This window comes from Oncorhynchus mykiss, chromosome 6 (assembly GCF_057628025.1).
Source record: "Oncorhynchus mykiss isolate SJ-2025 chromosome 6, ASM5762802v1, whole genome shotgun sequence".
Taxonomy (NCBI): Eukaryota; Metazoa; Chordata; class Actinopteri; order Salmoniformes; family Salmonidae; genus Oncorhynchus; species Oncorhynchus mykiss.
The window spans coordinates 17906013-17933805 of record NC_143027.1 but is presented as its reverse complement, the minus strand read 5'-3'; the positions used below and the strand labels follow the sequence as shown (position 1 = coordinate 17933805).

The following is a 27793-nucleotide window of genomic DNA, read 5'->3' as shown; positions in this document are numbered from 1 at the left end:
GCCAATTCATTGAATTTAGATTAACACCACAATACCATAAAGAAGTAAAACAAAGTGGAGTCCTCTTGTGGGACTGACTGAGGCATTTCAGCTATTTAAAAAAAACTTGTCCTGCTGAAAACAATATCCTAAGTATATAAATACAGTAATTTACACACATTTATGGGTAAAACATTTTTTTTTTGATCATAATTGTGTTTTTTTAGACTTCAAGGAGTTGCTGGTCTGATGTGATGTCATTGGTCTCCCCCTTGCTGTTTACGTCGTTGTTCTCTTCAGCATTGTTTGCAGAAACAATAAAGGAGCAACAGAGGAGAACAAAGAAAAGCGCCCCCCCGGTCACCTATTGAGTTGTGCCTTTTTAAAGTAAATAAGGTGAAAAGGAGACTGGAGTACCACTTTAAGAGTAGTCCCTGTACCGGTTAGTCCGGTTAGTCCCCACCCAAACACAAGCGTACCTTGTATGCCTGAAAATGGAAACCGATTGGTAGAAACCAGAGGACAGAGGCTGCTGTAGTGTACCTGGGCACACTGCTTGCGGGGCTGAATAATTATTGGACTAGGCTACACGCGAAATCAGATCACTTTTCTCCCAAATACTTGGAAGAAAGAAGTAGCCTACTAAAGTCGGGAGGCAGTCGATCCAAATGTTTTGTCCATAAACTTTTTTGAACTTTTCCTATTGTTAAGAATGAACAACTACACTGCACAAAAGGTCCATTGATTATAGGACAAGGTAAGCATAAAAAGTTCTCATTTAGGGTTCACTTATTTTCAACCGGGAGTAAGGTATTTTGTGTTAAAAATGTTTTTTTGAAAGTGTAATTTTACTTTATGAAGATATTTATCCTATTGTGCCCATCTTCGCAATGGCATTTCTAGAAACAATATTGTACGTATAATAGTCGGGTTGGTGTATGTTTGAGTCCCTAGACTAGTGATCTCTCATTGATTCTAATAGCCAACATTGAGTGTGGCATGTAATTATGAGTTAGGCCTATTAGCAAAATATTATTGTTTAAAAAATCAGTGCGATTTTTCAGTCTAATTTATTTTATACAAATATTTACCCTCTTGCTGGAATATAAGCCACACCATCTTTTAATTGCTTCATATTGGAACTTTTCTGTTCAAAGTTAGGCAAAGAAGCCAAATAATAACATTAAGACATTGAGGTTGTGAACATCTTCTCAGCTCATGAATCTATTGTTATGATGAAACCTGACAGTCAGACATGCATCCCTGGGAATGTGAAACCGATTGTTGAGTTGGAGGCTGTTGTTGAAACAACAGTGGAACTGGCTAAATCCCATTTTCCCACAACCATTTGCACCTGGACGGAACCCTTGCCTTCCCCAGTGGTCTGGGTCATATCCACTAAATCAGTGTTTCCCAATCTGGGATACTAGGATGGGAAAACACCTGAGCCATGGCCTGTTCGCCTCTCTATCATCCAGAAGGCGAGGTCAGTACAGGTGCATCAAAGCTGGGACCGAGAGAATGAAAAACAGCTTATAGCTCAAGGCCATCACCATCCGGCCTCTCCCCAGTACTCTGCCCTGAACCTAGTCACTGTCACTAGCCGGCTACCACCTGGTTACTCAACCCTGCACCGTAGAGGCTGCTGCTCTATGTACATAGACATGGAACACTGGTCACTTTAATAATGTTTACATATTGTTTTACCTATAAAAGGCTCCCGAGTGACATCATGGGAAAATTAATAGAAATTAGCCAAGACCTAAGAAGAAAAATTGTAGACCACCACAAGTCTTGTTCATCCTTGAGAGCAATTTCAAAACACCTGAAGGTACCACGTTCATCTGTAAAAACAATAGTACGCAAGTATAAACACCATGGGACCACGCAGCCGTCATTCCGCTCAGGGAGGAGACGCGTTTGTTCTGTCTCCTAGAGATGAACATACCCTGTGAAGATGCTGGAGGAAACAGGTACAAAAATATCTATATCCACAGTAAAACGAGTCCTATATTGACATAACCTGAAAGGCCGCTCAGCAAGGAAGAAGCCACTGCTCCACAACCGCCATAAAAAAGCCAGACTATTGTTTGCAACTGGGGGGGGGCTTGCAAGCCTGAACACCATCCCAACCGTGAAGCACGGGGGTGGCAGCATCATGTTGTGGGGGTGCTTTGCTGCAGGAGGGACTGGTGCACTTCACAAAATCGATTGCATCATGTGGAGGTAAAATGATGTGGATATATTGAAGCAACATCTCAAGACGTCAGTCAGGAAGTTAAAGCTTGGTCACAAATGTATCTTCCAAATGGACAATGACCCCAAGCATACTTCCAAAGTTGTGGCAAAATGGCTTAAGGACCACAAAGTCAAGGTATTGGAGTGGCCATCACAAAGCCCTGACCTCAATCCTATAGAAAATGTGTGGGCAGAACTGAGAAAGCATGTGCAAGCATGGAGGCCTGCAAACCTGACTCAGTTACACCAGCTCTGTCAGGAGGAATGGGCCGAAATTCACCCAACTTATTGATGGAAGCTTGTGGAAGGCTACCTGAAAAGTTTGACCCAAGTTAAACAATTTAAAGGCAATGCTGCCAAATACTAATTGAGTAAACTTCTGACGCACTTGGAATGTGATGATAGAAATGAAAGCTGAAATAAATAATTCTCTCTACTATTATTCTGACATTTCACATTCTTAAATTAAAGTGTTGATCCTAACTGACCTAAGACAGGGAATTATTACGAGGATAAAATGTCAGGAATTGTGAAAAATGTTTAAATGTATTTGGCTAAGGTGTATGTAAACTTCCGACTTCAACTGTAAGTGAAATAATATGTCTGTGGTCAATTGTTGAGAAAATTACTTGTGTCAAAGTAGATGTTCTAACCGACATGCTAAAACTATAGTTTGTTAACAAGAAAGTTGTGGAGTGGTTGAAAAACAAGTTTTAATGACTCCAACCTAAGTGTATGCGAACTTCCAAATATATATACTGTATTATAGTCAAGGCCATCCTATTTAACAATTTCTGTACATATACTATTCTATCCTACTTATTCTACAGATATACTGCATATTCTATTCACATACTGTCCATAATGTTTATACATCCCACATATATATACTCCGGTATTGCTCATCCTAAAATGTATATATTTCTTAATTCCATTCTTTTACTTTTAGATTTGTGTGTATTATTAGATATTACTACACTGTTAGAGCTGGAAACGCAAGCATTTCGCTGCACCCGCAATAACATCTGCTAAATATGTGTATGCGACCAACAACATTGATTTGATTTAGGACCCCTGGGGGTAAATGGTCTATCCACATGGGGTACTTGAGAAGACTCATTAGACCATAGGTTAACTGGTAAAATGCACATGAGGGGGTACTTCAGAGGTACTCTTGAAAGAGTTTTATGTACTTGGTGGTACAGCAACCGAAAAAGGTTGGGAACCACTGCACTAAGTCCATGTGGATTAAGGAAGTCACTTGGTTTTAGGGAGATAATTATCCTCAGTCTGAGCCAGCTGACATGTCATCACAAATCATTCACCATTATTATTACCAATACATTGGTTTGTGTGAACGAGTGGAGGCTGGTGAAGGCAGGATGGCTCATAGTAATGGTGGGAATGGAACGGTATGAATGATGTGTTTGATACAGTTCCATTGCATTAATGAACCAGTCCTCTGATTTAAAGTGACACCAGCCTCCGATGGTGTGAACACAATAGTAGTAGCCTGTTTTCGGACTCATTCTTCATCTGAACTCCAGAGAATGGTCTCAAATGCCTGGTGGATGACTCATTCATTTGTCACCCCTCTGTTTAGAGAGTTTATCAACGAAAGCCTCTCTTCGTCCTGTTGTTCTTTTACCCTCCACAGTAGAAGTCCATTGGAGTGGAGAAGCCTGATAATCCTGTGTTGGAGTGGACTGGAGGCACTCCTCTGTTTTCCTTGACTGGACCCCAGTCTCTCTGTTTGCGTTGCTCCTCTCGGAGGAAGAGTCTGACTTTGCTTAGTTTACATGTCAACCCTACGTGCTGTCAGAGAGAGACCATTCTGTTGCAATGGACATGTGACAGTTTGTTTGTAGTTTATACCAAGGATGTACAGAAAACGGCCAAAATAAAGGTAACACTTGAGTACTGTAAATTGGGGCATATTGAAAGCAGGTGCTTCCACACAAGTGTGGTTCCTAAGTTAATTAAGCAATTAACATCCCATCATGCTTGGGGTCATGTATAAAAAGGCCCAGTTGCCCATTATTCTGGCTACCATAGCTAGAAGACATCTCAGTGACTTTGAAAGAGGGTCTCAAAGGTGCATAGGGGGTTTAAAGTGTGTGTGTATATATATATATCTCAGTCAACAGATCTCAACCCAATTGAATGATTATGAGAGATTCTGGAGCAGCGCCGGAGACAGCGTTTTCCACCACCATCAACAAAACTCTAAATTATGGAATTTCTGGTAGAAGAATGGTGTCACATCCCTCCAATAGAGGGGCAGTAGAATCCAGACAGTAGAATCTATGCCAAGGCGCATTGGAGCTGTTCTGGTGTCTCGTGGTGGCCCAACACCCTAGTAGGCCAAAGACACTTTATTGGTGTCTCCTTTACTTTGGCAGTTACCTGTATAACACTGTTATTAAAAGACATGCCTAGACAAGGTGACTACATTCTAAAGAATCCAGAATGATGACTTAGCATTGCTGTCCTGTGTGTGTGTGTGTGTGTGTGTGTGTGTGTATGTGTGTGTATGTGCTGCACATTGGACCCTTCATCTCAATTTCTGCCTAAAATGAATACTGCATCAGCACTTTTACGGATGAGCCCTGCATCAATACATCAAATACACAACACATATAAACTCAGCCAAAAAAGAAATGTCCCTTTTTCAGGACCCTGTCTTTCAAAGAGAATTAGTAAAAATCCAAATACTGTAACTTCTAAAGATCTTCATTGTAAAGGGTTAAAACACTGTTTCCCACGCTTGTTCAATGAACCATAAACAATTAATGAACATGCACCTGTGGAACGGTCGTTAAGACACTAACAGCTTACAGACGGTAGGCAATTAAGGTCACAGTTATGAAAGCTTAGGACACGAAAGAGACCTTTCTACTGACTCTGAAAAACTCCAAAAGAAAGATGCCCAGGGTCCATGCTCATTTGAGTGAACGTGCCTTAGGTATGCTGCAAGGAGGCATGCAATGTCCGCAATGTGAGACACCTAAGACAGCGCTACAGGGAGACAGAACGGACAGCTGATCGTCCTCGCAAACGTGGCAAACCACGTGTAACAACACTTGCACAGCATCGGTACATCCAAACATCACACCTGTGTGACAGGTACAGGATGGCAACATCTCCGGCAATATCGCCAATGGGCACAAACCCACCGTCACTGGACCAGACAAGGCTGGCAAAAAGTGCTTTTCACTGACGAGTCGCGGTTTTGTCTTAACAGGGGTGATGGTCGGATTCGCGTTTATCGTCGAAGGAATGAGTGTTACACCGAGGCCTGTACTCTGGAGCAGGATCAACTTGGAGGTGGAGGGTCCGTCATGGTCTGGGGCGGTGTGTCACAGCATCATCAGACTGAGCTTGTTGTCATTGCAGGCAATCTCAACGCTGTGCGTTACAGGGAAGATATCCTCCTCCCTCATGTGGTACCCTTCCTGCAGGCTCATCCTGACATGACCCTCCAGCATGACAATGCCACCAGCCATACTGCTTATTCTGTGCCTGATTTCCTGCAAGACAGGAATGTCAGTGTTCTGCCATGGCCAGCGAAGAGCCCGGATCTCAATCCCATTGAGCATGTCTGGGACCTGTTGGATCGGATGGTGAGGGCTAGGGCCATTCCCCCCAGAAATGTCTGGGATCTTGCAGGTGCCTTGGTGGAAGAGTGGGGTAAGATCTCACAGCAAGAACTGGCATTTGTATAGATAGAAACAGCGCTGTGCTTGTGAAGAGCTGCTGGCAAAACGCACGAAAGTGCTGTTTGAGTGAATGCTTACGAGCCTGCTGCTGCCTACCATCGCTCAGTCAGACTGTTCTATCAAATCATAGACTTAATTATAACATAATAACACACAGAAATACGAGCCTTTGGTCATTACTATGGTCGAATCCGGAAACTATCATTTATTATTTCAGTGAAATACGGAACCGTTCGGTATTTTATCTAACGGGTGGCATCTCTAAGTCTAAATATTCTTGTTACATTGCACAACCTTCAATGTTATGTCATAATTATGTAAAATTCTGGCAAATTAGTTCGCAATGAGCCAGGCTGCCCAAACTGTTGCATATACCCTGACTCTGCGTGCAATGAACGCAAGAGAAATTACACAATTTCACCTGGTTAATATTGCCTGCTAACCTGGATTTATTTTAGCTAAATATGCAGGTTTATATGCAAGCCTATAAATACACTTTCCTACTTGTTGATTACTGCTGAGTGGAAATAGGAAGAACGCCCATTTCATGGCTTATACAAGTGTTGAATACAAAGTGTTGACAGTGCTGAGTAAGAACTTAAACATGAACTCACTTATAAAAAATAGTGTCTCTTTACTGTATACATTGACAGTCTCTCTCAAGACATGGTTTTAAACATTTTGAAATCTCACATTATCAACTTTTCTGTAGCTTCCTTATAAGCCTGCTACGTTACTGCAGACACAGTCATCTGAGATATACGATTGGACAGCGTTAGACTTATAGTGCTTTTGATTTGCTCTCTGGGCCCACCGGAAAGGCAGATTTTGTACCTTCAGAAACATAAAATGGCAACAGTTTGCCTACCCGGCGCGCAGGGCAGCTGAATCGGGTGCACATACCGTCAACAACCCAAGACAAATATAAAAAATAGGAACTCATAACTTGATTTTTGCTGTTTATTTTACAGAAATGTTTAGCGACCCACTAGGAATACCTTGGAGATCGACCAGTTGATCGCCATCGACCTGTTGGGCTGATATTTCTGTGTGGCAGCCCCAGAGGAGCTGTGCGGCAGTCTCAGGGCTACAGCTTAGAGGGAACATTGGGCCTGTGTGTGTATATATATGTGTCTGAAAAGAAAATAAGTGACTTGTCATAGTAAAAGCCTGATACAGAAGACATGCTCCCTCTAGGAATTTCAAGACCTGTAGCTGTGTAGTTGATTTTGGCTAGAGACCTTAACTTGGGTTTCCAATGATTCCCCCACAGGATACAACTTGTTTTGTCCACAGCAATAGTTGGTAACCAGAAGATCAACCTCAAGTCACATTTCACCCATAGTGGCAAATGGAGAACCAAAACCTCTACTCGCTGTAACACCCTTCTCTTTCATCAGTGTGCCCTGTCATGCTTTCCTGCCAGTCTGTATTACTGCCAGTTGCCCTCTCTGCTAGTTTTTGGTCTAACACAGATTTGTTTTTTAGCTCACACAGGACCCCTACATGCTCCAGGGTCACTTCTAGTTCCCCCTGAAAAAGAATACAGTACCACAGTGCGACATAAGGGATGAATGAGGTACGGACAGGTTAAGTGTCCATCTGAATAGATCCCAGGGCCCCAAGAGAACACACATGGGCATTCCCTTCATTTAAGAGGTCTTCACCAGCTTTCTCTTTCTACCATCTCCTTGTCACCCTGAGTAGAAAATGCACTCTTTGGGGTGTAGCCATTCAGACTTTGTCAGGTGGGGATTTGTTTTTTTTCCCCATTTGGAAAACAATCTGGGCCATGTTCATTAAAACATTTCAACATTTTAAAAATGTTTCTTATTGGACCAGTCCAGGTAGTCCCTCCCTGTTTCAGTCAGTTTTCTTTCTTTCCGTTGGTGCCTAATGAACACAACTGTTTTTATTATCATCTGCAACAAAGAGGAATAGTTATATTACATAACATTACTGGACAGGAGTAATGGGTTACTTGCATAAGGTACTTCAAAACAGTTGTTTATGTATAAGCCTATAATGATAATGGTTTAAAATATAATTATTTCAAAACAAAGGTTCTTGCATTACACTGTGATGAAGAGTTTTGCCAAATATATTGATAATGGCTGAAGAATGTCATTGTTTTATATTTTCATATTATGTAATTGGAGAAAATACTCCGTCATGAATAGTGTATTTGAAGTGGTCCTCTGTCGTGTTCTCTGTCTGGTCAGTAGGCTGTTCTCTGTCTGGTCAATAAGCTGTTCTCTGTCTGGTCAATAAGCTGCTCTTTGTCTGGTCAATAAGCTGTTCTTTGTCTGGTCAGTAAGCTGTTCTCTGTCTGGTCAATAAGCTGTTCTTTGTCTGGTCAGTAAGCTGTTCTCTGTCTGGTCAATAAGCTGTTCTCTGTCTGGTCAATAAGCTGCTCTTTGTCTGGTCAATAAGCTGTTCTTTGTCTGGTCAGTAAGCTGTTCTCTGTCTGGTCAATAAGCTGTTCTTTGTCTGGTCAGTAAGCTGTTCTTTGTCTGGTCAATAAGCTGTTCTTTGTCTGGTCAGTAAGCTGTTCTTTGTCTGGTCAATAAGCTGTTCTTTGTCTGGTCAATAAGCTGTTCTCTGTTTGGTCAGTAAGCTGTTCTCTGTCTGGTCAATAAGCTGTTCTTTGTCTGGTCAATAAGCTGTTCTTTGTCTGGTCAGTAAGCTGTTCTCTGTCTGGTCAATAAGCTGTTCTCTGTTTGGCCAGTAAGCTGTTCTTTGTCTGGTCAGTAAGCTGTTCTCTGTTTGGCCAGTAAGCTGTTCTTTGTCTGGTCAATAAGATGTTCTCTGTTTGGCCAGTAAGCTGTTCTCTGTCTGGTCAGTAAGCTGTTCTCTGTCTGGTCAGTAAGCTGTTCTCTGTTTGGCCAGTAAGCTGTTCTTTGTCTGGTCAATAAGCTGTTCTCTGTTTGGCCAGTAAGCTGCTCTTTGTCTGGTCAGTAAGCTATTCTTTGTCTGGTCAGTAGGCTGTTCTTTGTCTGGTCAGTAAGCTGTTCTCTGTCTGGTCAATAAGCTGTTCTCTGTTTGGCCAGTAAGCTGTTCTTTGTCTGGTCAGTAAGCTGTTCTCTGTTTGGCCAGTAAGCTGTTCTTTGTCTGGTCAATAAGATGTTCTCTGTTTGGCCAGTAAGCTGTTCTCTGTTTGGCCAGTAAGCTGTTCTTTGTCTGGTCAATAAACTGTTCTCTGTTTGGCCAGTAAGCTGTTCTTTGTCTGGTCAATAAGCTGTTCTCTGTTTGGCCAGTAAGCTGCTCTTTGTCTGGTCAGTAAGCTGTTCTTTGTCTGGTCAGTAAGCTGTTCTGTCTGGTCAGTAAGCTGTTCTGTCTGGTCAATAAGCTGTTCTCTGTTTGGCCAGTAAGCTGTTCTTTGTCTGGTCAATAAGCTATTCTGTCTGGTCAATAAGCTGTTCTGTCTGGTCAGTAAGCTGTTCTGTCTGGTCAATAAGCTGTTCTCTGTTTGGCCAGTAAGCTGTTCTTTGTCTGGTCAGTAAGCTGTTTAAGACTATGTGAGAGGTTATTGACTTACAGCTCTTCTGACTAACAAATAGCTTATTGTTCTCTGTCTGGTCAGTAAGCTGTTCTCTGTTTGGTCAGTAAGCTGTTCTGTCTGGTCAATAAGCTGTTCTGTCTGGTCAGTAAGCTGTTCTGTCTGGTCAATAAGCTGTTCTCTGTTTGGCCAGTAAGCTGTTCTTTGTCTGGTCAATAAGCTGTTCTCTGTCTGGTCAGTAAGCTGTTCTCTGTCTGGTCAGTAAGCTGTTCTCTGTCTGGTCAGTAAGCTGTTCTCTGTCTGGTCAGTAAGCTGTTCTCTGTCTGGTCAGTAAGCTGTTCTCTGTCTGGTCAGTAAGCTGTTCTCTGTCTGGTCAGTAGGCTGTTCTCTGTCTGGTCAGTAAGCTGTTCTTTGCCTGGTCAGTAAGCTGTTCTTTGTCTGGTCAGTAAGCTGTTCTTTGTCTGGTCAGTAAGCTGTTCTCTGTCTGGTCAGTAAGCTATTCTCTGTCTGGTCAGTAAGCTGTTCTCTGTCTGGTCAGTAAGCTATTCTCTGTCTGGTCAGTAAGCTGTTCTCTGTCTGGTCAGTAAGCTGTCCTCTGTCTGGTCAGTAAACTGGTTGGAAATTCAGAATCATCCCACTCTGTTCTTCAACCCCAAATTGAAAATTCCGGTACCACTTCCTTCACATGAGCTTTGGGCCAGGAAGTGTCAGGCAATACAGTGCTCAGTATTTACAGATTATGTTCCCAGGCTGCCAGTGGCTGCAAATGGCTGACTGGTGTACTTCCTGTGCCATCAATGTTGCCCACAAGATGAGTAGGATGCAAGAGCTCTACCAACACACACCTGGGCTGCAGTGCATAGCGCTTGACCAGGGCCCTTGGGGTATAATCCCTGTAGTGCACTATAAAGGGAATAGTGTGTCATTTCGGACATAGCCCTGGTTACTTCAGGATTAGGGCTACACACAGGAGAGTCACTTTTAGACATACATTTTCTCAGTCTCTTATCTCAGCTCTGGTCAAAGACTTATTTTATTCAAATTACTGTTTTAGAGTAATTAGTGATAGTTGTTCAGGGTTGTGTTCATGAAGAACCAGATGGAAAAAAACAGACTGAAACAGGGAGGGACTAACTGGACCTTCTTGTTTTCTGCGGCAAACAAATTCAGCTAACGTGCCGAATGTTCACAACCCAGGTCATTCACAGTTGAGTGAGACCAAATGCAAGGGATATGTTTGGATCACTGTTTCTCTCCCATGTCTTTGACCTATGACCTGGGTGGAGTTTTAACCTGCATGTTTTACTGTGATGTGTTTTAGGGCTGCTCCGCTGCCACTCTACTGAGAAGGTATCACGTCGCCATGACGGAGAAGGACACGCCTTCCTTGGCTGTGACCAAGGCTGCTCTGTCCTCGGGCTCAGAGAAGGGAGGAGGTGGAATTGGAGAGGGACAGCCTGATGCCAGTAGTACCTACTCTGATCTATCGGCACTGGCCAACCTGTTTGAGAGTGAGGAGGGCTCCCAGTCAACTCCGGACCTGCCCCAGGACCCTGCTCAGAATCTAGCCCGACCAGGCCAGCTGCAGCCAGGGGACGGTCGACAGAACCTCCGCATGAAGTTCCACGGTGCCTTTAAGAAGGGCATCTCCAACCCCATGGACTTGCTGGAGTCTACCATCTATGAGTCACCTGTGGTGACTGGCCCCAAGAAAGCCCCCATGGACTCACTCTTTGACTATGGTACCTACAGTCACACCAACAACAAAAAGCAAGGCAGGAAGAAGCTCCTACGAGGGTGAGGAGGTACTTGTTATGGTGGCCACAGGGGTTCATGAGCTCATTAAACAACATGTAGAGTTAGGAGAAGCATAGTAGAGATCAATTCCGGGGTACAGCTGTAACCTACTGGGTTCGAACCCGGGTCTCCTGCACACCACAAAACTGTGTTAGCCCCTTGAGCTTAACGCCTATATATCAGCTCAGGGAGTCTTCAGGCGTCAGGCAAGGTTGTTCCTCATACAAATGTCTTTCACCTAACTATACACTGAGTGTACAAAACATTAAGGACACCTTCCTAATAGTTGCACCCCAACGTTTTCTCCTCAGAACAGCCTCACATCGTCGGGGCATGGACTATACAAGGTGTCGAAAGTGTTCCACAGGGATGCTGGCTCTTATTGAATCCAATGCATCTCACTATTGTGTCAAGTTGGCTGGTTGCCCTTTAGGTCGTGGAACATTCCTGATACACACGGGAAACTGTTGAGTGTGAAAAACTTAGCAGCGTTGCAGTTCTTGACACAAACCGGTGCACCTGGCACCTACTACCACACCCTGTTCAAAGGCACTTAAATCATTTGTCTCAATCCATGTCTCAATTGTCGCAAGGCTTACAAATCCTTCTTTAAAATGGCTCCTCCACTTAATCTACACTGATAGAAGGTGACATCAATAAGGGATCATAGCTTTCACCTGTTCAGCTGGTCAATCTATGTCATGGAAAGAGCAGATGTTTCTAACATTTTGTTCACTCAGTGTACATAAACACCTAAAGTATGTGTTATACAGTACCAGTCCAAAGTTTGGACACACCTACTCATTCAAGGGTTTTTCTTTATTTATACTATTTTCTACATTGTAGAATAATAGTGAAGACATCAAAACTATGAAAGAACACTTGGAATCATGTAGTAGACAGTGTTAAACAAATCAAAATATATGTTATATTTGAGATTCTTCAAAGTAGCCACCCTTTGCCTTGATGACAGCTTTGAGCACTCTTGGCATTAATTCAATTCAAGGGGCTTTATTGGCATGGAAAACATGTGTTAACATTGCCAAAACAAGTGAGATAGATAATATACAAAAGTGAAATAAACAATAAAAATGAACAGTAAACATTACACACACAGAAGTTTCAAAACAATAAAGACATTACAAATGTCATACTACGTATATATACAGTGTTGCAACGATGTACAAATGGTTAAGGGTACACAAGGGAAAATAAATAAGCATAAATATGGGTTGTATTTACAATGGTGTTTGTTCTTCACTGGTTGCCCTTTTCTTGTGGCAACAGGTCACACATCTTGCTGCTGTAATGGCACACTGGGGAATTTCACCCAGTAGATATGGGAGTTTTCGAATTCTTTGTGGATCTGTGTAATCTGAGGGAAATATGTGTCTCTAATATGGTCATACATTGGACCGGAGGTCAGGAAGTGCAGCTCAGTTTCCACCTCATTTTGTGGGCAGTGTGCACATAGCCTGTCTTCTCGAGAGCCATGTCTGCCTACGGCGGCCTTTCTCAATGGCAAGGCTATGCTCACTGAGTCTGTACATAGTCAAAGCCTTCCTTAAGTTTGGGTCAGTCACAGTGGTCAGGTATTCTGCCACTATGTACTCTCTGTTTAGGGCCAAATAGCATTCTAGTTTGCTCTGTTTTTTTGTTAATTCTATCCAATGTGTCAAGTAATTATCTTTTTGTTTTCTCATGATTTGATTGGGTCTAATTGTGCTGCTGTCCTGGGGCTCTGGGGTGTGTTTGTGTTTGTGAACAGAGCCCCAGGACCAGCTTGCTTAGGGGACTCTTCTCCAGGTTCATCTCTCTGTAGGTGATGGCTTTGTTATCTTCTTGACGCACCCATCCTGTTAGCATGATCATTTTCATCAAGCGGGTGACTTCAGATTCTAGTAGGGTGAGGCCGGGTGCTGCAGACTTTTCTAGTGCCCGCGCCAATTCATTGATATATATGTTGATATATGTTGATATATATATATGTCTCAGCTCACGGCCCTGTGGGAAGAAATGTGTGTGTTTTTTTGCCAATTTTAACCGCACACTTGCATTATCTGAACCAGCTTCATGAGTAAGTGCTGAGCCCTTGTTGGCTGCCTTTCCTTCACTCTGGTCCAACTCATCCCAAACCATCTCAATTGGGTTGAGGTCAGGGGATTGTGGAGGGCTGGTCATCTGATGCAGCACTCCATCACTCTCCTTCTTGGTCAAATAGCTCATATACAGCCTGGAGGTATGTTTTGTCATTGTCCTGTTGAAAAATGAATGATAGTCCCACTAAGCCCAAACCAGATGGGATGGCGTATTGCTGCAGAATGCTGTGGTAGCCATGCTGGTTAAGTGTGCCTTGAATTGTAAATAAATCACAGACAGTGTCACCAGCAAAGCACCCCATGCTTCACGGTGGGAACCACACATGCGGAGATCATCCATTCACCTCCTCTGTGTCTCACAAAGAGACAGCAGTTGGAACCAAAAATCTCAAATTTGGACTCATCAGACCAAAGGACAGATTTCCACCAGTTTAATGTCCATTGCTCGTGTTTCTTGGCCCAAGCAAGTCTCCTCTTCTTATTGGTGTCCTTAGTAGTGTTTTTTTGTTGTTGCAGCAATTCGAGCATGAAGGTCTGATTCACGCAGTCGCCTCTGAACAGTTGATGTTGAGATGTGTCTGTTACTTGAATTCTGTGAAGCATTTATTTGGGCTGCAATTTCTGAGGCTGGTAACCCTAATGAACTTATCCTCTGCAGCAGAGGTAACTATGGGTTTTCCTTTCCTGTGGCGGTCCTCACGAGAGCTTGACTGACATTCACGTCTTAAAGTAATGATGGACTGTCGTTTCTCTTTGTGTATTTGAGATGTTCTTGCCATAATATGGACATGGTCTTTTACCAAATAGGGCTTCGGTATACCAACCCTATCTTGTCACAACACAACAAATTGGCTCAAATGCATTAAGGAAAGAAATTCCACAAACTAACTTTTAAGAAGGCACAGCTGTTAATTGAGATGCATTCCAGGTGACTACCTCATGCAAAGACTGTGCAAAGCTGTCATCAAGGCAAAGGGTGGCTACTTTGAAGAATCTCAAATATAAAATATATTTTGATTTGTTTAACACGTTTTTGGTTACATGATTCCATATGTGTTATTTCATAGTTTTGATGTCTTCACTGCTATTCAACAATGTAGAAAATTGTAAAAATGAAAACCCTTGAATGAGTATGTGTGTCCAAACTTTTTACTAGTACTGTATGTGAGTGTAAATTATGTATGTCTATGGTCCTACACAGTAAGACTGAGATGTCCTGCGATGAAGGTGTGGACCCTACAGGCTCAGATCCACCCATGGTGATTAAAGAGTTTAACCGCACGCTGCTCTTCGATGGCGTGTCACAGGCCGACCCAGAGGCCCTTTCAGGCCTGCTGGAGTACCTGCAGGGTCACGACAAGAGGCTCACTGACGAGGAGTTCAAAGGTGAGATGATCCCAGTGGTGGGTGGAGCCCTCTGGTGCCAAATAGGCTAATTTGAGACAGGAGATATGTCAGCTTTCACAGCCAAAGGCAGAAAGGACAGAGGAAAAGAGAGAGTGTGTATGTGTGCTGAAAGGGAGGGCTTAAGATGTCCTATTCTAGCTACTAAAATAGCATATGAACTTTGTCTCAAACATTTCACCTCGGTTACAATCGTCTTATTCAAAGGGAAGCCTTACCTTTTAGTCCACTTAGCCCTGTGACTAACACCTTTAGTTTTTGTGTCATCCTGGAGTTTTGTCATGACTTCGTATAGTGATACTCAGTACAGATGTCTAAACAGACCTCTTTCTGCCCCTTGGGGTTCAACTCTGTCCTATCAGTATCCCCCCCCCTGTTGTTTTTGGCTCCAAACAGTAGAGAGAAGGAAGATACTGTGATGTCCGAGGTTTTGTCCTGCCAGTGGCGTGTCCAATGATAGCTTCCTGTTGGCTGTGTATGTATGGGGTGGGGCTTTATAACAGAGAGAAATCAGAGCAAACTCTCCCCTCTGGGAAGAAAAGGACTAAAGGGGGCTTGACAGACTAGCTAAAAGAAACTCAGCCCGAAAGTCAACAATAGAAGCAGACAACTTAGTGCTTTAACATTTGGGTTGGGTGTTCTGTTTCTCATGATTGAGGCGTTTCCATTTTCAGTGAAATGTCACGCAAGCTTCCCTTTCTTATCGCTAACGATTTATCACCGGTCTTTACTTCCTCTATTTTTGTGTTTGTGTCCCTAACCTCTTCCCCTTCTCTCAACTGGGAACCAGAGCCATGCTTTTAGAGAGTTGGGGCAATGCAGTTTCTGCATTTACATTACACAGCAACATTCTATAGTAGCCATGTTAGCTCCCCAATCACATTTACATGTGGAATATTTAAACAATGCTATGTTACTGAATGTCTAGAACAATATTCAACATTCTAAAAGTTGTCCTAACTCCAAATATAAGGACACAAGGCAAGACCCAAATGCAGACACAGGAAGCAGATGGTTGATATTTATTAATCCAAGGGGTAGGCAAAAGGTAGGTCGGGGACAGGCGAGAGTTCATAAACCAGGTCAGAGTCCAAAACAGTATCAGACAAAGGGCAGTCTCGAGGTCAGGCCAGGCAGGGGTTTAGTAAAAAGATTTGAGTCCAAACAGTACAAGGGGATAGGCAGGCTTGAAAACAGAACAGCCAGAGTGGTCAGGCAGGGGTTCAGGTGTCAGGACAGGCAAGGGTCAAAACCAGGAGGACTTGAACCAAAAGAAACCGGGAAAAAATAAATAGGAGCAATGTTGACTTGGTTGAAATATACACACACAGGGTATAATTAGCGACACCTGGAGGGGGTGGAGACAATCACAAGGCCAGATGAAACAGCTCAGGTTGTGACATATTTCAGAAATGGTTTATTAGCTGATTGCTTATGAACTTGGTGCTTGGTGTCACCCTGGTTGCAAGATAGTTTTTCACATTAACAATGCACTTTGCTGCAGCAAAGCATTTTTTTATTTATTTTAAATTTTCATTAATTCCCAGAACTGTACATGTCCACTCTGAGTATCATTAATAACCATCCTTTGTTTTATTTTTTTTCCAGAACCTTCTACAGGTAAGACGTGCCTGCCTAAAGCCCTTCTGAACCTGTACAACGGTCAGAATGACACCATCCCTCTGCTGATGAATATCGCAGAACAGACAGTCAACCTCCATGATTTCATCAACACACCCTTCAGAGATGTCTACTACAGAGGTGAGCTCTCTGCTAGTGATGGGAAATTTGTGAACAGCACATCACCAGTCTCTACTCATATTAGCGCTTCACTAAAAACACGGTCCTGATCATTAGGCACCAAATGAACTGAAACAGGGAGGGACTACTATCTGGACTTGGCCAATACAGATGCTCACTTTTGGTCTCCATTGCAAAACGTTTTAAAAAGTTTTCTGTTGCGTGCACTAATGAACATGACCCAGTACCGTAGGATCGTTTGAAGTAAATCCTATCCTTCTAATTGGATATTATCACCGGTACTGTATGTCTATGATCTCATGTACCTGAAATAGGTGGCCTACTATGCAGCGAAAGACCAAATTATCGAATTACCCCCCCCCCCCTCCCACACACACACACACCTTTGTTTTATTACAAAACTGGATAGCAATCGCTGAAGTTCACAAAGCATATTGCATGTACAGTAACAGACAGGTACATGAACTACAGCATGGTCAAGCAAGTTAATGTTTCTGACATTTTTGGACCGGAGCTGCCTCCACTATTCCAGCACCATTTCAACATCATCAAATCACCTATGCTTAGTCTAATACAGTGACAACTTAAACATACCCCCAAAAATATAAATATACAATTTAGTCTAATCAACGTAAGCTAAATATGATACGTCTGTCCATGGTTCTGATTTCTGTGTGTGTGTGTGCACGCACACTTTCACACAAGTAGAAAAACATGTTGACTCACCTTACTTGAAGAGAAACGCCAATGCCATCCTCCTCTTTTTCATGTTGATGAAACGGTCTATCACTCTGTCATACAGTACATGCTTTTAGTTTTTGTTATCCTAGGCTACCTGGCTCAAATGCTTTCTTGCGAGCCTAACTTTCATTCATGGGAAACGTTAGCTAATTAACATTAGCCTTCTACATCTAGCTACAGTTGAAGTCGGAAGTTTGCATACACCTTACACACCATACACATTTAAACTCAGTTTTTCACAATTCCTGACATTTAATCCTAGTAAAAATTCCCTGTCTTGGGTCAGTTAAGATCACCACTTTATTTTAAGAATGTGAAATGTCAGAATAATAGAAGAGTGATTTATTTCAGCTTTAATTTCTTTCATCACATTCCCAGTGGGTCAGACGTTTACATACACTCAATTAGTATTTGGTAGCATTGCCTTTAAATTGTTTAACTTGGGTCAAACGTTCCAGGTAGCCTTCCACAAGCTTCTCACAATAAGTTGGGTGAATTATGGCCCATTCCTTCTGACATAGCTGGTGTAACTGAGTCATGTTTGTAGGCCTCCTTGCTTGCAACATGCTTTTTCAGTTCTGCCCACACATTTTCTACAGCATTGAGGTCAGGGCTTTGTGATGGCCACTACAATACCTTGACTTTGTTGTCCTTAAGCCATTTTGACACAACTTTGGAAGTATGCTTGGGGTCATTGTCCATTTGGAAGACCCATTTGCGACCAAGCTTTAACTTCCTGACTGATGTCTTGAGATGTAGCTTCAATATATCCACACAATTTTCCTTCCTCACGTTGCCATCTATTTTGTGAAGTGCACCAGTCCCTCCTGCTGCAAAGCACCCCTACAACATGATGCTGCCACCCTCGTGCTTCACGGTTGGGATGGTGTTCTTCGGCTTGCAAGCGTCACCCTTTTTCCTCCAAACATAAAGATAGTCATTATGGCCAAACAGTTATATTTGTTTCATCAGACCTGAGGACATTTCTCCAAAAACTACGATCTTTGTCCCCATGTGCAGTTGCAAACCGTAGTCTGGCTTTTTTTATGGCAATTTTGGAGCAGTGGTTTCTTCCTTGCTGAGCGGCCTTTCAGGTTATGTCGATATAGGACTCGTTTTACTGTGGATATACATACTTTTGTACCTGTTTCCTCCAACATCTTCACAAGATCCTTTGCTGTTGTTCTGGAATTGATTTGCACTTTCCCACCAAAGTACGTTCATCTCTAGGAGACAGAAAGCGTCTCCTTCCTGAGCGGTATGACGGCTGCGTGGTCCCATGGTGTTTATACTTGTGTACAGTTGTTTGTACAGATGAACGTGGTTCCTTAAGGCATTTGTAAATTGCACCCAAGGATGAACCAGACTTGTGGAGGTCTGCAATTTGTTTTCTGAGGTCTTGGCTGATTTCTTTTGATTTTCCCATGATGTCAAGAAAAGAGGCACTGAGTTTGAAGGTAGGCCTTGAAATACATCCACAGGTACACCTCCAATTGACTCAAATGATGTCAATTAGCCGATCAGAACCTTCTAAAGCCATGACATCATTTTCTGAAATGTTCCAAGCTGTTTAAAGGCACAGTCAAGTTAGTGTATGTAAACTTCTGACCCACTGGAATTGTGATACAGTGAATTATAAATGAAATAATCTCTCTGTAAACAATTGTTGGGAAAATTACTTGTGTCATGCATAAAGTTGATGTCCTAACCGACTTGCCCAAACTATAGTTTGTTAACAAGAAATTTGTGGAGTGGTTGAAAAACAGGTTTTAATGACTCCAACCTAAGTGTATGTAAACTTCCGACTTCAACTGTACATGTTGAACTGTCATCCTCTCAGGCATGAGGCACAACAATGTATGAATTAATGGTTGGATCAGAATCGCCGTTATAATCATTGGCCAGTACGGTGAATTAAATAAAACCACAAGACCAAATCTCTGTCTCCAGCTATGGCTAATTTAGGAAAGGGACAATTTTAGCTAGCTGGCTAGCTAGCCACCGTAGGACAAAAACACAATGACATGCAACAATTCAAGTTTTTCTCTCAATGACATGTGATCCCAATGGAGTTTGATAGGAGTGACTCCAAATCCAAGCTGGATTCCCTTGACACTTTATTTTGTTGCGCCAGGATCATTCACTGTTGAGCTCGCTCAGTTTAGCTTAACACTGATTGGCAATTTTTTTTATACTGTACTTTTTTTTGTCAAGGGATGCCAGATGCTCGCCGGCTTCCCTTGTCTTCAATGCTATGGGTGGCAACAATGTCATACTCGTTTGGACCAGACAGCATCAAATATATGGCCTACAGGAAGAGAGACATAGGGGCGCTGTATCGCTCTCTCTGATTCTTTCTCCTGTGAGAACATTCAGCCTCTTCTGATTGAGGGAAAATGATGAAACACAGCGAGACAAAAGATAAATTATTGATTTTTTTTCTAAATTGGTCAATTTTTGGGGGGGCCTGGCTTCCCTTGGCATTCATGAAACGCCACTGGTGTTGACTGACTCGTGTGTGTCGCTAGGCCAGACGGCGCTCCACATCGCCATCGAGAGGCGCTGTAAGCAGTATGTGGAGCTGCTGGTGGAGAAAGGGGCAGATGTCCACGCCCAGGCCCGCGGACGCTTCTTCCAACCCAGGGACGAGGGGGGCTACTTCTACTTTGGTAAGACACCACAACGGTAGAATCAGATCTGATCCATTCTACTGTCTACAGAAGCTCTTTGTGGTCCTCATCGGACTATGTAAGATTCAGATTCAGGAGGTAATATTTATTACCATACCAAGAACCGAAGTCCTCAGTCAGCAGGAGCTTAATCAAATCATGCTTTATTTATACAGCATATTTCAGACATTGAATGTAATGTTTCAGACAATGTCCTTCAAATAAAAAAATATAAAAAGAAAAAAAGAAATATTTACTACACAGCAAACATAAGAATATCAATAAAAACGGAATGACTAAAAAGCACCCTAAGGAATAGCCATGCTAAAAATATGCATTTTAAGACCTCTTCTATATATGCTTAAAGTGACAGTACAGTGCAGGAGTTTGGTTTAATCACATCATGAGACTTCTCAGGTATCCATTTGGTGCTATGTATACTAAGTCATGCCATCCTAGTCTATTATTGAACGCTGCCAGTATTTCGATACTAGTAAAGTTATATTCTATTCCTCATGGTTTTCAATGACGTGTGTTGTTTTACATGATAGGGGGCCCTTGGTTCCCCACACAGTAAAAAAGTGGTTTTCTAGCTATCTCAGTGAGTCTTTATTGTACATGCCCAAAGGTTTGGGCTATAAAGACTGGATCGCTGCACAGTAGGATAACTTAGAATAAATATGTACTGGATCACAGCTAAGGTATTGCTTAGTTTCTCTTGTAAAACGCTTTCAGTTGCCATGGTAAAATGAACTGACATTTGAGGCCACCTTTCCCTTTTTACGTTGCTGTTTTGGGCTGGGCAAACACATTCAGGATAGTTCGATGGGCCAATGATAAACTACTGTAACCACCCAAAACTAGTCTGAAGTCATCAAAACGATAATTCTTAGTAGTCATCTCCAGAAAATGAAAAGAAAACATGTCACAAGTTCAACAAGTATTTCTGAGCAGTTTGGGGAAAGGTCTGTGTCTTGCTGTGGAAGAAAAGCAAACATACTCACTCGACTTCAGACGGGTGGGTTGCCCTTGCCTTGCTGATGTCACCGAGGTTGCTGGCCGAGAGTACATTGACAGAAAGCCTCCAAATGAAACTCACTCCATACTGCCCTCTGCTGATTGGACAGTATCCCTGAAACTCTCAACCCTGAACCCAACATTCGACTATAGCCAGAGTAGACTAGCCTACATGCCATTCACCTCAACTAGACCTTCCAGCCTCAAGTTCAATAAACACATTTTCACACTATCCTTTCAAACCGAACTGCACTGTGCTGGCTCGGATATGTTACCTTGCTTGACGTTGTTCTTTCCAGCACTGTGTCAGCAACTATGGTGGATACGTAACCAGGCCTGTGCAGTACCCTACAGCTCGGCTTGGCTCAGGGATGTGAAAGGGCTATAAAGGAAATGGAGGGAGAGGCAGATAAAGAGATACAGGTAGAAAGAGAGAAGATTTTAGTAGGCAAATATATACCCAAAATACTCTCTACTGTTAATGTATTAATGCATTCAATTCCATGCTCATCATCCGAGGGATGATATCCAGTTGCACTAAGTGTGACTGTCATTCCCAAATCATTCCCAAATCCCGGTGTGTCTCTGGCACAGTGCTAGTCATTCGCTACGGAGCTTTGTGCTGAGGTGAACAGGAAACCTGGCAGAGAGGCGACAGCTAATGTGATTTAGCGCTATACTAACACTCAACGAGCACCCATGCAAATTCATGAAGAGGAGCGTTTCCCATGCGAGATGACAGGCTAATCTGTCACCCATGGCAACAGCTTGTTTTCAGCAGCTGCTTTTGGCACATTGGTTTCAATACATGGGCCACTCCCTCAGACAAGTGGTACTAATTGGGCTCTTTTCGTTGCAAGAATTTAAGTCCAATCTTTGATCCACGTATAGGGAGCATTGCAAAGACATGCTTAAAGTGGTTTGCTGTTTCACATTAACTTTTCATGAACACATAAACTTCAATTCCTGGAGTGGATAGAGACTGCCTGAGTACCAGGTCAGCGGGGTTTGCACATTTGGGACTTTTCTATTGGTTCCATTGTAAAAGGGGATCCTTTTGATGTATGTGCTTGTTGCTGTATGTCTCTGACGGTATCTCTTTGGCCAGGCGAGCTGCCTCTTTCGCTGGCAGCGTGCACCAACCAGCCAAACATGGTACACTACCTGACCGAGAACGCCCACAAGAAAGCCGACCTTAGACGGCAGGACTCACGTGGTAATACTGTGCTGCACGCCCTGGTGCACATCGCCGACAACACTCGGGACAACACCCGCTTCCTCACTAAGATGTATGACCTGCTGCTGACCAAGTGTGCCAAGCTCTACCCAGAAGGCAGTCTGGAGGACGTGCACAACAACGACGGCATGTCGCCCCTCATGATGGCGGCCAAACTGGGAAAAATCGGGGTGAGATTGAGAACGAACACATATCACGTGTATGTGGAACTATAATCTTAAAGGGATATTTTGAGTAACATTAGCAATGCCAATGGGAATGCTTTTGCGTAGCGCTTCAAGGGGTTAGGTATTGTATTATTGACCGAAAAATATAATCACATCCATTATAAAATAAACAAAAAAGGTAAACTTTTTAATTATTATTTTCTCCAAGGTTTTCCAGCACATAATTCGCAGGGAGATCAAGAACGAGGAGGCGCGTCACCTCTCGCGGAAGTTTAAGGACTGGGCGTACGGTCCCGTGTACTCCTCCCTGTACGACCTCTCCTCACTGGACACCTGTGGAGAGGAGGTGTCCGTGCTAGAGATCCTGGTCTACAACAGCCGCATTGAGGTGTGTGATACCCGGCTGAGCTAAAGCCTGGGCTTTAAAGCTCTGGGAGCTAACTCAAGTCTTCAGTGTATGTTTTGTGGCTAAGCATATGAGGTGGGGCATGATAGACAGGGTCTACGTGTGTTTTCTATCTGTACCTGTAATAGATGTTTTACTGAGAGAAAGGGAGAGCCATTATAGTCCTAGGAAAGAAAGAAGATGATGTCTCTTTCACACCATACTCACTTACCATTAGTGCATGTCTTCCTGCACTGTCCCCAGAATCGCCATGAGATGCTGGCTGTGGAGCCCATCAACGAGCTGCTGAGAGCCAAGTGGCAGAAGTTTGCTGCCGTCACCTTCTACATCAGTGTTGTGTCCTACCTGTTGACCATGATCATCTTCACCCTGGTGGCCTACTACCGCCCATCCCAGGGAACGGTACGTATGTGCCCAACAACTATCATACAAATACAAAAAATGTATGCATTTATACAATGTATGAAAGTGTTGGTCAAGTGGCATTATTATTATATTACTATACGTATACTGTGAAACCCATACTGTTGTCACCACCAGCAAAGCTTTAACTCTGTTTGTCCCCACCCAGCCTCCGTACCCCTATACCACCAACACAGACTACCTGCGTATGGTAGGGGAGATTGTCACCCTGTGCTCTGGAGTCTTTTTCTTCCTCACCAATGTGAGTTTTTCCTTCCGGTTGAAGCATCCAATCAGTCAGACAGCTTTGAATGTTGACTCTACAATAAACAACTTCTTTCAAAGATGCCTCAATGTGTACACAAACATACACTTTTGCTATAAATCTTAGATCTACCCTGTAAATGTATCTTGTTCTTTCTTGATTCATTGAATCAATCATTTCCTCTCTCTCCCCCCGCTTTGTAGATTAAGGACCTCTTACTGAAGAAATGCCCTGCGGTGAACTCACTATTTGTCAATGGATCTTTTCAACTGCTCTAGTAAGACTCCAGCCCCCCCCCCCCCCTCATCTGTAGCTCCCTCTGGCTTGTACTCAAGGCTTATTTCTCATCCTCTTTTAATTGAGTCCTCTAATGAATTCCACATTAAAGCCTCCATTTCCCTGGTACGTTTTCTAGTTTACATCTTCTTTAATTAAACCTACGATCCCATCAAAGAGCAGAGGATTTTCCAGCGCCGCTCCAAAGCCTGTTTGTTTTCATCATTAGCGCTGCGTCTGCGAGGGCCTACACGGTGTGCCCGTAAAATGCCAAATGGCATTCCCGTGTAGGTAGGAGGATGATTATTTTATTTATTTTTATTTGAACCTTTATTTAACTAGGCAAGTCAGTTAAGAACAAATTCTTATTTACAATGACGGCCTACTGGGAAAAAGTGGGTTAACTGCCTTTTTCAGGAGCAGAACAACAGATTTTTACCTTGTCAGCTCAGGGATTCGATCTAGCAACCTTTTGGTTACCTTACGGTTACTGGCACAACGCTCTAATACTATTGTACAACATGTATCTTGTACATTTCGGTCAGTTTTCTTCCATTTGGGGCAAATGAACACGGCCCAACTCTTCTATATATTTTTTAGCTTCATCTACTCTTTGCTGGTGATAGTGACTGCGGCCCTCTACCTGTCGGGTATCGAGGCCTATGTGGCTGTGATGGTGTTTGCGTTGGTCCTGGGCTGGATGAACACTCTTTACTTCACCAGAGGCCTGAAGCTCACCGGCACCTACAGCATCATGATACAGAAGGTATCAACTCCTTCACTCTTTCATCCATCACATTGAATTTGAAATGAATGTGGACTTCTTTGGACACTAGATGGCAGATCACAATTTATCCTTCTTCTTTGGCTCTCAGATTCTCTTCAAAGATTTGTTCCGGTTTCTGCTGGTCTACCTGCTCTTCATGATTGGATACGCATCAGGTACAGTGTCCTCTACTCAGCACTTCTTCTTCTCAGCAGTCTGATGACCAGTTGAAACAGAAGAGAACTTCCCTCATCTCCTCATGTCTCCCATCTCCTCCCCAGCTCTAGTGTCCCTCCTGACAGTGTGCCCCGGGCCGGAAGAGGTGTGTCCAGAGAAAGGTGGCTGCCCCACATACCCCCAGTGCCGGGACACTAACACCTTCAGCAAATTCCTGTTGGACCTGTTCAAACTGACCATCGGGATGGGCGATCTGGACATGGTCAGCAGGACTCAGTACCCGGCTGTCTTCCTCATCCTGCTGGTCACCTACATCATCCTCAGTTTTGTTCTACTGCTCAACATGTTGATCGCTCTGATGGGAGAGACGGTGAGCCAGGTGTCCAAGGAGAGCAAGAAGATCTGGAAGCTGCAGGTGAGTGAGGAGGATAGCTGATGGACAGCTAGGTTCCCTAGAATTCATTAGGGCACATTGTAGTAAATGTTGTGCAACAGAAAACAAAAAACTATAATTTCTTATTGGACAGAAAGTGGAGAAAATCAGCTTTCTTTTTGGGGCCTAATTAACACAACCTTGTTATCCTCTGTTGACGGCATTATGCACAGTGCATCGTCTAGGCAGAGCCACATTATATTCTGAAAGACACAAATACATGTCGGTTGACATTCTGTTTTAACGACAGTGGGCTACGACCATCCTGGACATCGAGCGCTCCTTCCCTGTGTGTCTGCGGAAGTCCTTTCGGTCTGGGGAGATGGTGACAGTGGGGAAGAACTGGGACGGCACCCCTGACTGCCGCTGGTGCTTCAGGTACAGTCACTTCTCTGGACTCTCACCCCTCTCTGCACTAAAGAAATGTGTCTGATTGGTCAGTCAGACAGCCCAGTGTCTTCTTTTGTGATGTGCTATATTTTCTGAAAAAAGTTATTCTGGGGGCCTCCTGAGTGGTGCGTCTTGACCGGGAGTCCCAAAGGGCGACGCACAGTTGGCCAAGCGTAGACCGTGTTAGGGGAGGGTTTGGCCAGGGGGGCTTTACTTGGCTCATTGCGCTCTAGCGACTCCTTGTAACAGGCCGGGCCTTGTAGCTGACTTCGGTCGTCAGTTGAACAGTGTTTCCTCTGACACATTGGTGTGGCTGGCTTCTTTTATTTATTTATTTATTTATTTATTTCACCTTTATTTAACCAGGTAGGCAAGTTGAGAACAAGTTCTCATTTACAATTGCGACCTGGCCAAGATAAAGCAAAGCAGTTCGACAGATACAACGACACAGAGTTACACATGGAGTAAAACAAACATACAGTCAATAATACAGTATAAACAAGTCTATATACAATGTGAGCAAATGAGGTGAGAAGGGAGGTAAAGGCAAAAAAGGCCATGGTGGCAAGGTAAATACAATATAGCAAGTAAAACACTGGAATGGTAGTTTTGCAATGGAAGAATGTGCAAAGTAGAAATAGAAATAATGGGGTGCAAAGGAGCAAAATAAATAAATTAAATACAGTTGGGAAAGAGGTAGTTGTTTGGGCTAAATTATAGGTGGGCTATGTACAAGTGCAGCTTCTGGGTTAAGCGGGCGGGTGTTAAGGGCTTGGCGGGTGACTCGACCTTCGCGGTTTGGCGGGTCATGTTTTCGGAGGGCGCATGACAAACATCTTCTAATGCAAACATCTTCTGTGGTCACCCAGGGTGGATGAGGTCAACTGGTGCCACTGGAATCAGAACCTGGCCATAATCAACGAAGACCCGGGCAAGAACGTAACAGAGACCCTCCAAACCTCCAGTACAGTTCATCAAACTGTCCGTGGCCTGAGGAGAGGTGAGACTCTTATACTTGGTTTCTCACACAGTTTACAAAGACAAATGTACAGTGTATAAGGGCAAGGTAAATCACATTAGCCAACCTTTGACCTTTGTTCCCCAACCTCCTGTAGATCGTTGGTCCACGATGGTGCCGCGGGTTATGGAGCAGAATAAAAGGCAGCAACCACGGGATCTAGTATTGGAAATGGAGCCACTGACCTCCAGACATTGAACCTGTGCATGGCCAATGGGGGGCCCCGGGTCCTTAAGAACACCCTGCAGATCGGAGGTTATCATACTCAAACGGACAAAAAAGTGTTGGGCCACAAAGTTTGCCACTTTGCACAAAACTCTGTTGCCAAAAATATGTATTTAAGTATTATAAGAAAATCAAACAGATTTTTAGAACGTTATGAATCTAACGTATGTTCAAGCCAACCATTCATTGCTCTAAATAGGATTCTACTTGATGGTATTAACTCAGGGGGAAGGTGCATCTTTACCTGGTCGCTGGTTCGAATCCCCGAGTTGACTAGGTGAAAATTATGTTAATGTGCCTTGAGCTAGGAACCTGTATGTACAGTTGAAGTTGGAAGTTTACATACACCTTAGCCAAATACATTTAAACTCAGTTTTTCACAATTCCTGACATTTAATCCTCGTAAAAATTCCCTGTCTTAGGTCAGTTAGGATCACCACTTTATTTTAAGAATGTGGAATGTCAGAATAAGAGTAGCGAGAATGATTTATTTCAGCTTTAATTTCTTTCATCACATTCCCAGTGGGTCAGAAGTTTACATACACTCAATTAGTATTTTGTAGCATTGCCTTTAAATTGTTTAACTTGGGTCAAACGTTTTAGGTAGCCTTCCACAAACTTCACACAATAAGTTGGGTGAATTTTGGCCCATTCCTCCTGACAGAGCTGGTGTAACTGAGTCAGGTTTGTAGGCCTCCATGCTCGCACACGCTTTTTCAGTTTGGCCCACAAATTTTCTATAGGTTTGAGGTCAGGGCTTTGTGATGGCCAATACCTTGACTTTGTTGTCCTTAAGCCATTTTGCCACAACTTTGGAAGTATGCTTGGGGTCATTGTCCCTTTGGAAGACCCATTTGCGACCAAGCTTTAACTTAATGACTGATGTCTTGAGATGTTGCGTCAATATATCCACATAATTTTCCTCCCTCATGATGCCATCAATTTTGTGAAGTGCGTCTCCTTTCTGAGCGATCTGACAGCTGCGTGGTCCTATGGTGTTTATACTTGCGTACTATTGTTTGTACAGATGAATGTGGTACCTTCAGGCTTTGGGAAATTGCTCCCAAGAATGAACCAGACTTGTGGAGGTCTACATTTTTTGGGGCTG

At 43.2% G+C, this 27793-nt stretch overlaps 1 protein-coding gene across 2 annotated transcripts; it reads left to right on the top strand.

Annotated features, from left to right (window-relative positions):
• Positions 1-268: 268 nt before the first annotated feature.
• LOC110525364 (transient receptor potential cation channel subfamily V member 4) lies at positions 269-27623 on the top strand. 2 transcript variants are annotated; one of them, XM_021605406.3, is made up of 16 exons: positions 269-736; positions 10757-11232; positions 14533-14717; positions 16344-16496; positions 19766-19906; positions 22032-22330; positions 22536-22715; positions 22977-23135; positions 23305-23397; positions 23604-23677; positions 24277-24442; positions 24552-24618; positions 24724-25034; positions 25303-25430; positions 26312-26442; positions 26558-27623. In XM_021605406.3, the coding sequence occupies exons 2-16, from the start codon at positions 10799-10801 to the stop codon at positions 26656-26658; spliced, it is 2622 nt and encodes an 873-aa protein (XP_021461081.3). In that variant the 5' UTR covers positions 269-736; positions 10757-10798; the 3' UTR covers positions 26659-27623. The 2 variants fall into 2 exon arrangements, with proteins under 2 accessions (XP_021461081.3, XP_090093215.1); XM_090237089.1 differs by having other exon boundaries at positions 290-736; positions 10757-11240.
• The last annotated feature ends 170 nt before the right edge of the window (positions 27624-27793 follow it).

Excerpts from the sequence above, each read along its gene's own strand:
- LOC110525364 (XM_021605406.3), top strand. The coding sequence starts at position 10,799 with ATGACGGAGAAGGACACGCCTTCCTTGGCTGTGACCAAGGCTGCTCTG. Across the intron at positions 19,907-22,031 it reads GGGGGGCTACTTCTACTTTG|GCGAGCTGCCTCTTTCGCTG; the intron begins GTAAGACACCAC and ends CTCTTTGGCCAG. Across the intron at positions 24,443-24,551 it reads ACAGCATCATGATACAGAAG|ATTCTCTTCAAAGATTTGTT; the intron begins GTATCAACTCCT and ends TTTGGCTCTCAG.